Here is a 16,491-nt window from a genome sequence, read left to right on the forward strand (position 1 = left end):
CTTGACCATGTGCATTTGAAATACGTGCATAAATGCTGTAGGTATGTGTTCATTAAAACAATGTTCATCTGTTCATTAAAACAATGCACTAATTAGACCTGTTGCATTTCTAAAGTTGTTATTGGGACTACGAGATTTTAGAAAACTGTGCTCTAACGTTTTCTGTGGCATCTAAACAATCTTAGAGTCCCTCCTTGTGACTCAGTTCATATCAGCAGGATGAGAAGGAGAATAATACCTAGCTACAAGACCACTACGGACTGGTCCTGTTAACACAAGTACACCTATACACGTGCATAAGTCTATACACATGAAAAGTAACTTTCCAATATAACTAAGGCATAAGTTTACTCACTGGTAGAATTGTAATAAGACAAAGCTATCTTTAATCCATGCGCATTTTCTTATTTTTATGATGGCTTTTTTTGATTTAGCGTGTATAAGCTAAAGGTAAATGAAGCTAAACCAAGTGAAGCTGCTCTTGAATAAAAAAAGTTCACATAAGAGATGTTCATGAGAATGACCTCTTGCACAGTTGTAAATAGCCTCTCTTTCTCTATAGATTCTTCAGCCTGAACCTTGCAGCTGAGCAGAAGCCTGAAAGAAAGTGAACAAAGTTTCTTGAACCACTCATATTCCTGCAATTTCCCTAGACAGTCACAGAGCATATTCCATCATATTTGCATTCCCTATCCACCTGTGTCTCTAATGCCTTGAATAGAATAGGACTGTCTGTTAGACGCTATTATAAAAATATTATGACCTTATTAATTAATTTATAAAGAAGGCTTATCTTCTTACTCAGTTATGGATTAACTTCTTACACACTAAAACCTCTCACCTAAAATAAGCTGCGCATTCATTCCAGGTTAGCTTACACTGGAGACTGATTTCCATTTTCTTTTGGACTGCTAATGCAACTGTTTTCCAATGAGGACTTGGGCTATATTGCTTGATTATTGATAGTCCTTCAACAGTAGTGTTACTGCATACATAAAAGACCTGCAGGATGTGCTTGCTCCCAGGAGGCCTACTGACATATGCTAACACCTAGGCTAATTCATCAATGACAACAGAAGTAAAGTACAAGATTTCACAAGCTTGACTGACACAGACAATGGGGTCTAAACTAATAATTTCATTACCGTTAGCAAAATACATCAATTGAAGTTTAATGTTTAGGTCTTCCATACTCCTCAGCCACTACTGTGCAAATCCGTTTTCCTAGTTATTCAGGCGGAGCAGACCCTTGCTGTTTGAGAATCACTTTTGGGACCTGTTTTTCTTCCAGAAGCTTACCAGAATAAGGATTTCCTAGGATGGCATGAATAGTTTGTCTTGTTAATGCAGAATCTGCCAGCATCCACCTATGCTTTTAATTTCTCTTGAGAAAAATATAGCTTGCTGAAGACTCAGCAGTTCACTCCCTCCCCCCCCTCCTTTTTTTTTTTTGGGGGGGGGAGCAGGCGGGGGGATGGTCAGGAGTAGAATTCTGACTTACGTAGTGGGTATTTCTTTGATTCAAATACATCTTGTTATTTTCAAAGACAAACATGCACTAAAATACTTCTGTCATACTAACGCCTAGCTTTGTAACTTAGGCCTGACTGCCTAAATACAGCACTGTGCCAAAATGTTGCCTCAGAAAGGAAAAAGCAAGTGGGTATGCATCCTTTTATTTTCCTGTATAATCTGATAATCTGAAGCTTTATTTTCCTCCCCTCTTCGTGGTCCTCCACTGGCATTCCATTTCTTCTTCCACCAGAATATCAAGCCTGCCATTCTTTGGCTCTACTGGAAAACACAGAAAAGGTGCACAAGCCAGCTTTTAGCTTGCTGCTTTTTTTTTTTTTTTTTCTTCAGAAAGGACAGCAATGTTGAATTTTATACAAGTTTTCTCTCTCGGATATTTTTCATTTGGTTGAGTTCTGTAGGTGCTATGAAAAAGCAAACACTAAAAAGACTAAGACACCACCTCAACTACTTCTTTTCCGTTCTTGTGTAAGATTATAACCCAACTCATTTTCCTACTAAACACGGGGATTTTGTGGAGAAGAGACCTAGCTTTCTCAAGGAAAAGATAATCAGAGAAAGTAATTTCCCTTTTGGGAACAAAGAACAAACAGAAATGAGTAAATAGTACATCATTGGCACTCTTTATTGGATTGCAAAATAAAAACTAAAACTTCTGTTCTTTTGCTTGTTTTTCCCACACGTATAAATCAGTGCAAGGTCCTAGAGCGATATGGTTTAAGCTCGACGGTGTTATGAAGAAGACAGCGGAAGCACTGCATAAAATTCGCTTTTTGTATTTTCTTATTCTCATAATGTCGTATTTTAGACCACAGAGGTCTGAATCCATTGTCACTCACTAGGCCTAGAGGAAAGGTAAAGCAACTGCCCTAACTTCTGAATCTTTAGTCTTTACTAAAGTCAAAGTAATGCCAAATTAAATATGCTTCAAATACGTATTCTTACCAGCCATCTTTTGGAAAAACGCTATGTTTTTGAAATATTGCTTAACACTCAATTTTCTCCATGCGTTTATCTGTCCAAAGTCAGAGCAAGCTATTTAAAGTTTCAATCACTTGTAACTGAGTGGTAGTTTCTGCACCACTGTGACAGAAACATCTGGGTTTTATTCCAGAAATATTCTACAGTTCCAGCTGCTAAAACACTTCTTGCCGGAAACAAGTCTGTGAGGATTTAATTTTGTTCACCTGCGGAATTCCATTCGCGTGACCTTTTCACTGAAACACGCACGCGGCATCCTTCAAACCGAGAGGACCTGCCATTAATACGAGTTACAGAGCGGAGGGAGCACATCGCCGCCGCATTCACTGGCACCGTGAGACCCGCGGGAGCTCTCTGCTTTCAGAGCAGAGCGCACAACCCGCAGCCGACACCAAAGCCAGGCAGCAGGCAGGGCCAGACCCGGGAAGCGGTGGAGTCACCGTCCCTGCGGGTGTTCAAGGAAGGGTTGGCCGCGGGGCTTGGGGATGTGGTTCAGGGGTGACACTGGCGGTAGGGGGTGGTGGGACCCGATGAGGCCGGAGGGCTCTTCCAACCCGAACGGTTCTGTGATTGTGTCTGTAGGTGCGCCGCTTCCACGGGGGAGCTCAATGCCCGTCGCGGGTGTTGCGGGGCTTTGTCCACGTTCCCCACGGGGTGACTCGGGGCGCACAGACGGATACGCTCCATACTTCGTGGTTTTGCGCCCAAACGCGCCCCGGCTGAGGCTGGCGGAGGGGAACACAGGCGGGGAGCAGCAGCGAGGCGCCCCCCTGCAGCCCAGGCCGCCCCGCGGAGCCGCCGCCCCTCACGCCTCGACCCCGCCGCCTCCCTGAGCAACGGCCGCGCTTCCGGCAGCCGCGTCACTTCCTGCGGGGCCGCGGCGGGGACAAGATGGCGGCGCTGGGCGAGCCGGTGCGGCTGGAGCGAGGTGAGCGCGGCCCCGGCAGCCCTGAGGCAGCGGCGAGCCGCGGGGCGGCCCGGCCCGGCCCGGCCCGGGGTGCTCCCTTGGCTCTCCCTTCGTGGTGCAGCCCGCGAGGGTTTTTCTCGGGGTTCAGTTTGGTTCCGCTCAGTGCAGGGCTCCCGTAGGTGCGCCTGCTTCGCCCGTGCCCGAATGCTGCCGGCTCCTCGTTTCCGTCACGTGAAGAGTTAAAGTTAAACGCACGGCCTCAGTTTGGGCTCGTCAGGTTGCGTCTGGTAGCAGCGGCCGGCCTGTCTCTGCGGGAGGCAGCTGGCACACGTAGGCGCCGTCAGCGCTCGTTCGTGAGCTCTGCTGTCGCAGCCTGACGCTCCTGTTTACATCCCGATTTTCCACTTAGCAGCTTTGATTTGTGTTGTTCGTGCCGTGCGGTGCCTAGCTAGAGCTAGCAAGGAGAAAGCTAAAGTCCATTCGTGTCGTCTATCCAGCGCTTTTAGGAGGCTGAGGTAAATCTCGGCCAGTGTGGTTCTTCCTGCCTGTGAAAGGGAAGGCGGTTACGTGGGGGGCAGGTGACCGAAGGAACCGTTCCCCTGTTGCCGTTCCCTCTGGGTCCACCGGCTTGGCTCAGAGCGCTCGGTGCCTCTCTGTAGGCGCGTAATGCGCTGTATGTACCCACTTTATTGTGCTAGCTGCCGTCACGTGTTACCTACCACAGAATTCAGGTCTGCTTGCCCAGCCCTCCTTCCCGCTCCACGAGTAAATCGCTTGTAATGTGTGAGGGAAAGCCTGTAAATAGTGACTTATGTAAGAACTTTACTTCCCACTCCGCGGCTCCAAAGCTTCTTAATTAGGGCAGCTGCTTTGGCAGTGGATTAGTTGCTCTTGGTAGGTCTGCTGAGTTAAACCTCAGGCAGCATCCTCCTCCACCTCATTACCCTGCCACTATGCTCTATCCGTGAAAACAAACAAATCTGCGGAGTTACTTGGGGATCGGTGGAACAAAGGAGCTATTCATTCTTCTGGCAGATTGGTCTTTTTAAGGAAAAGAAGAAAAAGGGAACACAGTGTAATGGACCTACAAAAGCAAGCGCTCTATTTACAGAAATAAACAACCTCTGTTAATTGTGTAGGGTTGACTGCAGATAACCTTATGATGAATCATCGTCGGCTTGAAAATGAACATCACTGATGTTGTTAGCATATAGCAGAACAGAAGAGAGAATAGTGTAGAAAATGTGCTGATTTAAAATGGTTACCATATGCTTACCATGAGGGCAATGGAAAATTCTCCCCATCTGTTCTTTCTTCCAAGCTGCATTGCAAAAGACACCACCCAAATTTACTGGAGTGCAGGGATCCAACAACGTTTATCACTTGGAAATTTTTCTTACGTTTTGGTGGTGATGTGTGGCGAATCTGCGTATTCCTTAGGCGTCCACACTGTTTGAACATAAGCAGCCAAAGTGGTTAATCAGGAGTGTCTGTGAGGACACAGCATTTTCCCTCTTTGTTTGATTCACACATGCATGGAGTGGTGGCATCTCACTGTAGGTTTGTTTTTGTTTTTCCCAATGTTATTTTAGTTTAAATGCATCTTCCTTTCAGGTTTCCAGTCTGGTAACCTGTGATCAGAAAAATAATTCCTGAAGAATGGGCAATTAATCTAAAGAGGCTGAAGAGGTTAAAAGAAAATAAAATTTAAAATTATTTATGAATTCTGTTTTGCAGTGAGTTTTATGGGGGTTGTTTGTTTGTTTGTGTTTTATCACATCTGGAGTTACTTCTACATTGTTCCTTCTTGAAATCCTTCACGGAAGCAGAATTCTCTAGTGTTCATTTCTGTCTAATTCTGAACGGTTGGCTAAACTATAGTGTCAGGACTATGAGGAAGACAGCTCTCAGACACCTTTTTTTTTTTCAGTAGTTAAAGTGCATTTTTGCTTTAGTTTCGTCTAAAATAAAACCTCTTCATGTGCAACCTGTGTGTGTCACAGTAACTTTTTGACAAGATGAATCTGTGCTCTTAGTTTGCTTTTTGAATGACCCAGCTGATTCCCAAGCTAGCTGATTTTGCCTTAAGGTATAAAACGCTACATAGTTAAAGTCTGAGCTGTTAGGAGATGCAGGTGGGAACTGAATCGAGTTTATTGACGAAAGATCCATGTTATAAAAGAGAAATTAGCAAGTGGAGTTCTGGAGTCCTGATTACTGCAGCTACTCATCGGATCAGTAGACTGCTGTCATTTTTTAAATTGATTGTAGTATCCTAATCAAAGTGTTAGGTAACAACTTCACACACTTACAGCATAACACGATTCAGGGACCACAGGCGTGAGGACTGCTGCACGGAACGGTGATCTTCATATGCACGAACCAGTCATTTGTCTGCAAACATCTGCACGTATTTGATAGTTGTATTGTAATTTACATAATTACCAGACTTCTGTCATGAATATATGGAGTGTTGCGGGATTGCAACTGCTGCTGTTGCCAAGGGAGGTGAACAGCTTCTTCCTTCCGTTTGTTGATCGTTCCACTTCAAGCTGTTCAGTGCGAGACTTCGTGAAACGAAGAGAATTTGTGCTGCTGATGCTGAACATAGAGATTCCTGAGAATTTTAGTCAATTTGCATCAGTAAGATAAAGAGATTAATAAACAATCGCACCTAGAGTATCTTCAATTTCATTACATATTTTTTAGTTAAAAACAAATCCAAGTGTGTATTAGGAAATTAAAAGTTTTAGGAGCGTTTTCTTCATTTGTAATTTTTGTACAAATAGCAACTATGCAGTGCCTCTGTGACGCTAGTTCTCTGCAGACTTGGGGTTAGTAATAGCTCGAATGTAGGTTTTGACATTTATTTGTGTTAGGCACCCGATCCTCTTAAAGCTTGAAAGAGCCAAAAAATGCGCAGTTGTCTTGGCATGTGGAAACTTCAACTCTTGTGTGAAATAATGTGTCTCATGGCTGTGGCTGTGATACTCGGGTGCTCTTCTGTGAATGATTTTTTTTTCCAGTCCCTGGCACAAACACAGCTTTAACTGTGCTAAGGGATGACCAGTCTGTTAAGTTGGACTTTGTTTAATTGACTGTACCACCTGATAATCATTGTGGCAGTCTGTAAGAGCTCTGACTGATACCTTACAGAACTGGACAGCGTTAGCTGTGGGTTGTCTTTTGTCAGTGCATTTCACCTTAATTTCAGAACATAACGATCAGTGTCTTTCCATCCTGTTGTGACTCCTCACTTCTTACACTCCTGTACTCTTGCAGGCAGTTTCGTGGCTGTTGAATGTCTTCTGTGCTGGTACAATGCCATCGAGTGGACGTGCATTCACATGAAAAATGATTGTCTAAAGGTTAATTACTGAAAAAAGAAAGTAATACATTTGGGACGTAGCTGTGTCCCAGATTTCAGCCTTTTCTAAAATGATCAATGCTTTGTTTGTATAGTAGATTAATCACTGCTTCTTTGTGCCTTTGTGGTAATGAAGGCAATCCTTTCTATCTGCCTTTCTGAGAGATTGTTCTACTTCTGTTCAAGGACTTACGTGATTCAGAATCGTCGCTAATGTAACACTCTGGAAATACAAGTGAGGAATATTAATCCTTCCTACTCTTGAAGAGCTGCCTGCAGCATATCACGTAGCATTTGATGTCATGTTTGATGCGCATCTTAATTGGTACTGGTCTGAAATCAAATCCTTCAGAGGGGAGTTTGGTTTCACCAAACAGCATGTGCATTTATTAGAATATCAACAGGGTGATCTTTAGGGACAAACGTTTAGGATCTGGGAAAAAGGTTTGGGGTTCAGGATTCTGGGCTACAGAATGCTCAGCTGAGATTATTGAGGAGTTTAGGTCATTTTTCGAAACGCTTTGATAAATTAGGTACATCAGAGATAGAGGAAATAAGAAAGCATTTCAAACTGGTAAAAGACCTAGCCAAGCTTTTATGATTCCAGACTGCTGTCTGGAATCCCGTTAATGTAATTGCAGGCTAGTGGTGCCTGAATAGGCCAGATATTACTCAGCCCTGTTATGGGGAAAGCATTGGGTGTACGCTTGTTGAACTGGGTTTTGAATGTAAGAGGAATGTCAGCATACCTGACAGCACTCTAGGTGGTCATAACAAAGTGATATCCACATAGATAGATTGTGACGTTCTGCATGTGAAATGTTGGTAGTATATATTATCAAAGAAATATTTCAGCCTGATCTCAGCTTCAAGGAAAAATCAAATTCTTTAAAATATGGATATGGTAGTGTTATCTCCAGATTCTTTATAGGCTTGTATTGCTGTGCTTGACCTAAATAGTCTGTAAATAAGGCTTTTTATGGTAACATTTTTAAATACATAGAGGTATGGAAGAAATGAAACTATAACATAGTCTTAAGATGTACACAAGCACACACAGACTGCTCTATTAACTTAATTTAAAAACAAACAAAAGAAAAGCCACCACTAGAATCTCCTCAGGCATTCCTCTTTACCAGTGCTTTGTTTTTCCGTAGACATCTGCAGAGCAATTGAGTTGCTGGAAAAATTACAGAGAAGTGGAGAAGTGCCGCCACAGAAACTACAGGCTTTGCAAAGGGTCCTTCAGAGTGAATTCTGTAATGCTGTAAGGGAGGTAAGTTAACTGCGCGCTGTTACCTTGCGTTAAGAATGGTACTTTTCTTTTTATGTTCAGTTCAGTAACCTATTGTTTTTCTTTCTAAAACTGAATTTGACTTATGGATCTTTTTGGAACAAGACTCATTTTTTAGAAGTTCAAGAGAAAATAATTTGGGATCATATAGGTGTGCTAAGCAATGGCTCAGAAAGAAATTACTTACTATAGGTTATTTTGAGGGTCTGCCCTTACCAACAGCTCAGCTAGCAGTGTGTTATTCTGTTGGCAGGTAAGAATGGGTGAAGTACAAATGGCCTCTGTTTCTTTTCAGCCAAATCAGCATCGTAGCCTTGCACCACCTCTTCTTCATTCCAGATACTCTTTCAGAGATTTGAAGTGATTGAATGCACCCTATAATTGCTGCTGGCGATGGTGCTACCACTGGTGTTAACACCTGCAGTGATTTAAAAGATCTCTTTGTAGGCACGGAAGTTGTCAAGGACCGTGTGTTTATTGCTTAGCAAATCCAGATGATTGGCAGGTCAATGTGAAGATGTGGTTAGCTCTAGGTGTGAGCACCTCCCTGGCATTAGTGTTCTTATTGCCTCTGTGTTTTCAATACTTTTCTTAAGATACTCAGTCTGTTGCATCAGTTGAAGGAACGTAAGGATTTGAGGGGGCGGGGGTGGGGCAGGGGCTGGATGTTCGGGAGGGCTTTGAAGAGCAGTCCTTAAATTAATTTTTCATGCATCGTTATGGAGGAGTTCCAACTTGAATCAAACGTGAGAAGGTAATCACCCGTATCTCCAGTCAGGTGTGTTACACTAGCAATAAGCATTTCTAAATGGATAATGACGTCTGCATGCCACAGAAGGAGGGAGTATTTGGGTTGAGACCTAGAAGATCCATGGTTTGACCAAGAAATAAAGATGCTGAGAGAGTTATTTTCTCATAGTATGGGAGATTCTCACTTGGCACCTTGCAGGGAATTGGAGAGCAACTTATTAGAGGTGTAGGTTTTTTTCATCTACACAGTTTTAAGTTGTAACTGGTATTTTGTTACATTGTTTAAGCATAAAAATGACTGTTTTCACCATACTTAAGCTGTTTTTTTCCCTAAAGGTGTATGAACACGTATATGAGACCGTGGATATCAGCAGTAGCCCAGAAGTCAGAGCTAATGCAACAGCAAAGGTAAAAGCCAAACTGTAGATTAAGTAAAATTCAGTAGTTTGTTGCTTTAGAAGCAGAAGATGGGTATTTAAAATTCAGAAGGGTATTATCACGATGTCTGATAAAATGGATAAGCATAATGGGTCATTAAAAAGTATAATAAAAGACTTGTTATTTTTAATTTTTTTACATTGGATTTTATTCTTAGGGTTCTAAATTTTTCACACTAGTGTTGGCATCTAGGAAATTAATCTCATTTGTCTTGTACAAATGAGATAAAAATAATTTTTCAACCTGCTCACTGTGTCTAGCTAAGGGGTCTATATTTAATTTCTTATAAATAGGAAAATTTTATTTCTTACAGGCCACTGTAGCTGCATTTGCTGCTAGTGAAGGTCATTCCCATCCCAGAGTGGTTGAACTACCAAAAACTGAAGAAGGTCTTGGATTCAATATCATGGGAGGCAAAGAACAAAATTCACCGATCTATATCTCTCGAATTATCCCTGGTGGTATAGCTGATAGACATGGAGGCCTGAAACGCGGAGACCAGCTTCTTTCTGTAAACGGAGTGGTAGGAATTGGTTTTCACTTTACGTAGCAGTAACTACTGGCTTCCACTTGGGGGCATACAAAGAATATACATGGCACGAGCTCAACGTCCTCGTCTGATCTTGGCCTAATTGGTTCTTTTTGTCCTTGCAAGAACATCTTGCTTAGTTTTCTGAACTTCAGTGTGTGCAGTGAGAGGCCTTGGATTATGCTTTCGTTACCATTCTCTACTGGGAACTGTACTATTTATGTCAACATTTCAGATTTTAGAGGTGGTGTAAGTCTAGTCAAGGTGTGGTATTCTGAAATAACATTCAATTGCCATTGTGGCTTCCTGTTTGATCCAAATTTGATGATGCAGATTTTGATTAATAGACTTTTCTGTAGCTTCTAAGGTAAGTAGTAAATTAGGTTACATTGCTCTAGACTGAGGAGGGGTTCCTTGACATCATTATCCCAATAAATATGCTAGTGCATAATGAAAGCTGTATTAAGATGGAAGAACAAGGTGGTGTTATCTTTGGTTGTGTGCTTTATTGTCTTCGCTTAAGTGTACTGAGCTTCAAAAAGAGGCTTCCTATCGTTTGAAGGAGTATATGTCTGAAGTGCTCTGTAGCTATTTATTTTTAATAAGTATCCTCTTCTGATGAGTTACAATACAAAAAGAAAAACACAGGTTGACTGGAAAGAGGAGGCTGCGGACAGGATTTGATTTAAGACAGCTGCTTGTCAAATGCGGCTAAATCTCTCAAACTTTCTGTTTTATTTACAGAAGCTTTTATCATATGGTAGCTTGACATCAAAGTTCTTGTAACTACGTCTGCCAACTCAATTTAGCTCGACTCTCAGTCTTGAAATAAATTTCTGTATAGCCTGAGTGTTTTTTGGACTCACGGAAGGAATGGAGACTTATTGGCTGTCTACTGTGGGAAATTCCTGCTAGCAAGGACCTGACGTGCTTGTCTCCTGACTGTTACCTGGGAGTCCAACTGTTCTTTTCAGGAAACACACCTGAAATCATGGCCAAAGTGCTGCAACTATCCCTGTCCTAGCTTTCCTAGTACTTTAAAGTATCAAGGGACAAGTCTACTGTCCCTAAAGTATCAGCTGTCCTCAGATGAGGCCTTCCCCGCCCGCCCACAGACCCTCCTAAAGAAAAAGCAATCACTCCACCCCAACCTGATTCTGATCATCAGACAGTTGTCACATCCAGCAGTGCCTGAATCTGTGTGCATACATGTATATAAGTATATAGAGACGTGGTAAGAATACAGTGAGTGCATAAAATACTGTGAGAATGCAAAATCTGACTCAGAGGGAGAACCTCCTGATGTTTACAGATGGATTACTGTCATCTTAATACATGACAGACATTATTGTAATTGTAATTGCTAATTTAATACTTGAAAAGTAATTTGCCACAGCCAAGACTGCAATGAATGTGCCTTAAAACAAGTTGTGGGGTGGTTTTTTTTCCTTTCCCACTGGGAGATTTTAAGTGTACTTCAGAATTTTAGGTGTTTGGATTTAATTAAGCATAAAACTTAGCCAGCTTTTTGTTACCGGTTTTAATTGGAACAACCTACACATCCACTTGAATAACAAACATGAAAGCATTCAACTGTATGTGTTTGAGTCTGACAGAGGAGAAATATCTTGGGTTTTTTTAACTGTTGTTTTTCTTTCTGTAAGTAACTTTATAGTAACGGGGATACCCTCCAATCAACAGGTACATCACCTGCCTTCTAGCTTCTAATAGCACCAGTGGGAGGTAGGCTTGGGGTAGTCCCATCATTGTGTTTGATAAGTTTGGAAGAAATAAGTTGTGCTGATAGAATGTATGCTATCCAGGAATGTATATTTGGATGCAGTTGTTGAGAATTGTTGCTTAAATTTTATAATGGGATGAATCTAGTATAACCTTAATAAATTGTGAGAGTAGTTTTAGGAAGGGTTTTTGTTGTTTTTGCTTTGATTTGTGTTTTTTTTGTGCGTGGTTTTTTTTTTATCTGTTCTTGTTTATTTGGGCTTTGTTGTTCTTGATCAGTCTAGAGGAAGTTAATCCCAATACCTCGCAGTTACGATTAGACGTATATGGAGAGCTAAGACAAGCAACGTGCAGTGCGTTAGCTGTTCCATTGCACCTGCCCAGTAGACGCCATTTTGCCCAACATAGGGATAGCATCCAGAAGGCAGCTACCTTGCAGGGTTTTTTTTGTGGGGGGAGAGAGGGGGGGTCACTTGTCCTTAGCTAAATGCAAGATAATTTGAAGTAGCTTACTAGGTAAATTGAGGTACACTACTAAATTTAAAATGCATGACAAAAGAAGAAACAAATTACAAGTGTCCTCCTGAAGTTGTTGATTTTTAAATATAATTTCATAATTGCCTAATACTCTCCTTATTTCACTTACTGTATGTAAATGAGTAAATGTGTATAAAGGCTCAGCATAAGCCTAACCAGAAGTTTTGCACTACTCTTACTAATATTGATCAGTATATTTATTATCACTTCTTAGTGATATGCTGGAGAAAAAATCCTAAGCTTGGGTGACGTTGTTCTTGTGAAGTCTTCGAACTAGAATATTTTAATAGTTGATTATATAGAAGTTGTAAAAAAAAAAAAAAAAAGTCTTTTTTCTGTGTTTGTCCTTACTAATATGATACTTACTGTTTTATGCTTTGCAGAGTGTCGAAGGTGAACACCATGAAAAAGCTGTAGAACTGCTGAAGGCAGCCCAAGGAAAGGTTAAATTAGTTGTACGATACACACCAAAGGTCCTGGAAGAAATGGAGTCAAGATTTGAAAAAATGAGGTCGGCAAAACGCAGGCAGCAAAACTAATGTTTGTATGCAATAACTTAAAGAGAAAATATATTCCATTTACATTGTATAGTTTGCTTTGTGACTCAGTCGATGCAATTCCTGGGCTGCAAAAGATACTGTCATTTTCATAGAATCACAGAGTGGCTGAGGTTGGAAAGGGCTCCTGGAGATCATCTCATCCAACCCCCCAGCTAGAGCAGGTTGCTTAGGGCTGTGACAAATTGAATTCTGAGCATCTCCAAGGATGGAGACTCTACAAGATCTCTGGGCAACCTGTTCTAGTGTTCTGATCTCTCTCACACTAAAAATGCCCATTTTTATGTGTAAATGGAGTTTCTTATATTACAATTAGGGGCTGTTGCCTCATGTCCTATCACTGTATACTACTGAGAAGAGTCTGGCTCCTGTTTTTTTTTCTTTTTAACTCCTCCACGTCAGGCATTTACAGATCTTGGTAAGAAAACCCCTGAGCCTTCTCTTCTCCGAGTTAGACAATCTCAATTGTCTCAGTCTCTCTCCTTGTCTGTCAGATGCTCCAATCACTTAATCATCTTTGTGGCCCTTCACTATATGCCCGTGTCTGTCTTCTACTGGGGAGCCCAAAACTGGACCCATCACTCCAGCTGTGTCTCGTGGGGGCTGAGCAGAGGGGAAGGATCACCTCCCTCGCCTTGCTGGCAGTGCTTTTCCTAACGCAGACCAGGAGGCTGTCACCTGTCTTTGCTGCAAGGGTGCATCGGTGGCTTGCGACCATTTTGGTGTCTTTCTCTGCAAGCTGGTCAGCCCCCGGCCTGTACTGGTGCATGGGATTGTTCTTCCCCAGGTTCCCACTTTCCTTTGCTCAGCGTTGAGATTCTTGATTGCTCATTTCTCCAGCCTGCCAAGGTTCCTCAGAATGGCTTGCTGGGAGCGTACTCAGTCCCATCACTCATGTTATTAACCAAGATGTTAAACAGTATGGATCCCAGTAGTGACCCCCTGGGGTACATCGGTAGTGACTGGCTTCTGGCGGGACTTGGTGCCACTGATGACAGCCCTTGGCAGTTCAGCCGTTTTTAGAATGTTTTCAGTTTCCATGCGTTTTTCACATTTTAAGAAGAATGTGTACTTTTAAAATAGCCTAGGAGACCCTGAAAAAGCATGTATATTGATTTTTATAGATCTTTTTCATGTCAGACCTTTACGCATGAAAGTGAATTTACAGATTTTTGAAAGGCATTTAATAGGACCTATTTCTACAATTGACATCACTTTTTTTTTCCCTATTTTATTTTGGCATTATTTAACATTAAATCTGAAGGTTTTTTGCTGAATTATTTTGGAAAAAAGATTCTTATGTAGCAGTATTTTGGCACTTTTCTTAAGAACATGTTATATATCAACTACAAAATGTAATCATGATCTACTATGTAACTGATAACAATACCAGATTTTGTAATGCTTTGGTGAGTACATTATTTTTACACTTCTGCTAAATCGTAATTCGTTATTCTGAAAATTTTATTACCTCACCTGTAAATAATCTACAGTTGGTGTTCTCATATAATGACTTTGTAATAGCTGACATTAACAAATTTGCAGCAATCAGTCTTTCCTGTAACTTATTTTGTACTAATTTTAAAGCAGTTAGGGGGAAAAGATGTAATTGTTTGCAGTTCTGGATTAAGTCTCTATATGTATTTTTATATTCAAAAACAGAAGATATGTTAATGCAGTGAAAAAGAATTCCAGATGTTTCCCTGACTTTCTGCTGTTTAAAAAAAAAAAAAAAGCTGAATTTAACTGTCATACCTCTTTTGTGTTCTTAGTATGTCCTATTGTAAAGTCTTACATACAGAGTGACTGTACAGAACTTGGAGTCGTTAGTATCTAAATTACTGATTTACTGATCGTTACATTTGTAAGGGTAAAAAGTTCCGAGGCTTACATGTTGCGTAACCCTAACGTGAACTTGTCTGGGGTTAATTGCTGACTACTTCTGATTTGGAGGGTTCACGTTTGTAGTGCAGAAGGAGTAGCATCAACATCGCTGTAAAACCTTATATGGAATGGTGCTGTGGTGGCAATAAGGAAATCTCCAGGTATAAACAATGTCTTTTTCCAAGTGTGGTTGATGGTGGCTCATTTTTTGTGTGCCATTCTAAAGAACCTCTTTTCTGGACAAAAGTACACTTCTGTGAATCTACCAGGTTTGAGGCTGTACTTGTGTAGCTTAGTTTATTTTAAAAGCTTCACTTTTGGGTATATATCTATAATTAACTTGATTGTCTACTGGGTGTCTGTTAACTTGTATGGCAGCTATGAGTGCATCCTAATTGACTCTTAGTAATAAAATTCTTAGAGACTTAAAAGTGCAGTTCTGACCGTGTGGCTACTCCCTAATTTTTCCACATGGAACAGTACGATCGATTGTGAAATAATTCAGTATGTGAAAGAAAGTAAAAGGTTAAAGATCTAAAAATGGCAGCATGAAGTTTGTACTTCTTCAGCTAATCTATGGGAAAAGAAAAAAATGGGATTGCTACAGGCCAGTGAGAAATGTGATTGCTTTCTGCATGTTTGCAAGCATGGTCAGCCTGCAAAGAGAAATTGAGATTTTAAAGATACTGATAGTTTGAAAATGCAGTATAAATATTTATCAGTTAGATGACATTGAGCACTGAAATGCATGGTTGATTATCTGTCATAGGTCTCTATCTAAAGGCCTCATGTCACTGATAGGACCATGTTGTTGAATTGTATATTTTTATGGAACAACTAATGTTTAAAGTATTGAGACCAAAATCACTAGTTAGATCAATCGTGGATGTGTGTTAATTTAATTGTAAAATAGTAGATATTTGCTTTAGAGCTATATATATAAATATATATATATTAAAGAAAGGTATGGATACAAGATAGAAATGTGCATTTTAAAACGTGTATCCCTCGGTGTTACTGAACAAAGCAGTGGTTTCTGTTACTCTAAGGAAATACTTTAGTGTAGCTAGAGCTGCTAAATGCCAGTAGCGTTGTCGTTCTGAGTGGAAGCATTTGGATACAGTTTGTCATCCACTACAAAATGTGAGGGAGTGTACCCGGGCATATAAATTGTACATGTAGAATTTAATACCAAGTTTTTTTTAATTGCAACAACAAAAAACATCCAATAAGCAGATAACTCGTTAACGGTCATCTTTTATTACTATGAAAACCCTATTATATTGAGGAAAGGGTGGATTAAAATGTGCTGAGAAACTTGATTTCTTTTACTACTGAGCAGTGCCTGTACTGTGTTAATATGCAGTCCCTACACACTTGACATACTTGGGTGTGCAAACAGATTAAGAAGAGATAACAGTTCTGCAGGTAACTTCTGCATCTATTGCTGCTGTGAGGGATCTCTGGGTTTTATCAACAGAAAAATAAAAGGTGAATTTCACGTGCATTGTGTTTGTGTGTTTTTTTCTGACTTTCCATTTTTGGTACTGTTTTCAGGCAGCTGTAGTTGGGTGTTTATAATCTCTGGGGCATAACATAAACAGTGCATGTGTGTGGGCGTGCAAAGAAAACTTTAAATCCTGGGTTTTAGTTTGTTTTCCTGGTTGCTTATGAATCTTGCCTTTTCTGCCCTATGTTTTGTGATGTGTTGGAGAGACGAGGAGAAAATTAGAATGCTATAAAGGGCACGTAATATCGTGGACCTCCTGCATTTTAGAGACCTCCTTAGTTTCAGCTGCATGAACTTACATGATGCGTATTATTCTGAGTCTGATATTATCTTTTAATTGTTTGAAGCAAGTATCTCCAGTAATGAGATGTTAAATATCTGTAATTCCTAGCTTAAAGACCTTGTAAGGTCTTTTAAGAAAAATGTGCCTGAAGTTACGAACTGAGATAAAGGCAGGAGAAATG

General features: G+C 40.8%; 1 protein-coding gene across 1 annotated transcript; it reads left to right on the plus strand.

Annotated features, from left to right (window-relative positions):
* Nucleotides 1–3,271: 3,271 nt before the first annotated feature.
* Nucleotides 3,272–16,018, plus strand: LIN7C (lin-7 homolog C, crumbs cell polarity complex component). Its single transcript, XM_080593121.1, has 5 exons — nt 3,272–3,442; nt 7,946–8,064; nt 9,169–9,240; nt 9,584–9,793; nt 12,460–16,018. The coding sequence occupies exons 1-5, from the start codon at nt 3,406–3,408 to the stop codon at nt 12,613–12,615; spliced, it is 594 nt and encodes a 197-aa protein (XP_080449247.1). The 5' UTR covers nt 3,272–3,405; the 3' UTR covers nt 12,616–16,018.
* Nucleotides 16,019–16,491: the final 473 nt, after the last annotated feature.

Source organism: Anser brachyrhynchus (assembly GCF_964034855.1).
Source record: "Anser brachyrhynchus genome assembly, chromosome: 5".
In the NCBI taxonomy this organism is placed as follows: domain Eukaryota; kingdom Metazoa; phylum Chordata; class Aves; order Anseriformes; family Anatidae; genus Anser; species Anser brachyrhynchus.

Excerpts from the sequence above, each read along its gene's own strand:
- LIN7C (XM_080593121.1), top strand. The coding sequence starts at position 3,406 with ATGGCGGCGCTGGGCGAGCCGGTGCGGCTGGAGCGAG. Across the intron at positions 3,443-7,945 it reads GCCGGTGCGGCTGGAGCGAG|ACATCTGCAGAGCAATTGAG; the intron begins GTGAGCGCGGCC and ends GTTTTTCCGTAG. Across the intron at positions 9,241-9,583 it reads GAGCTAATGCAACAGCAAAG|GCCACTGTAGCTGCATTTGC; the intron begins GTAAAAGCCAAA and ends TATTTCTTACAG.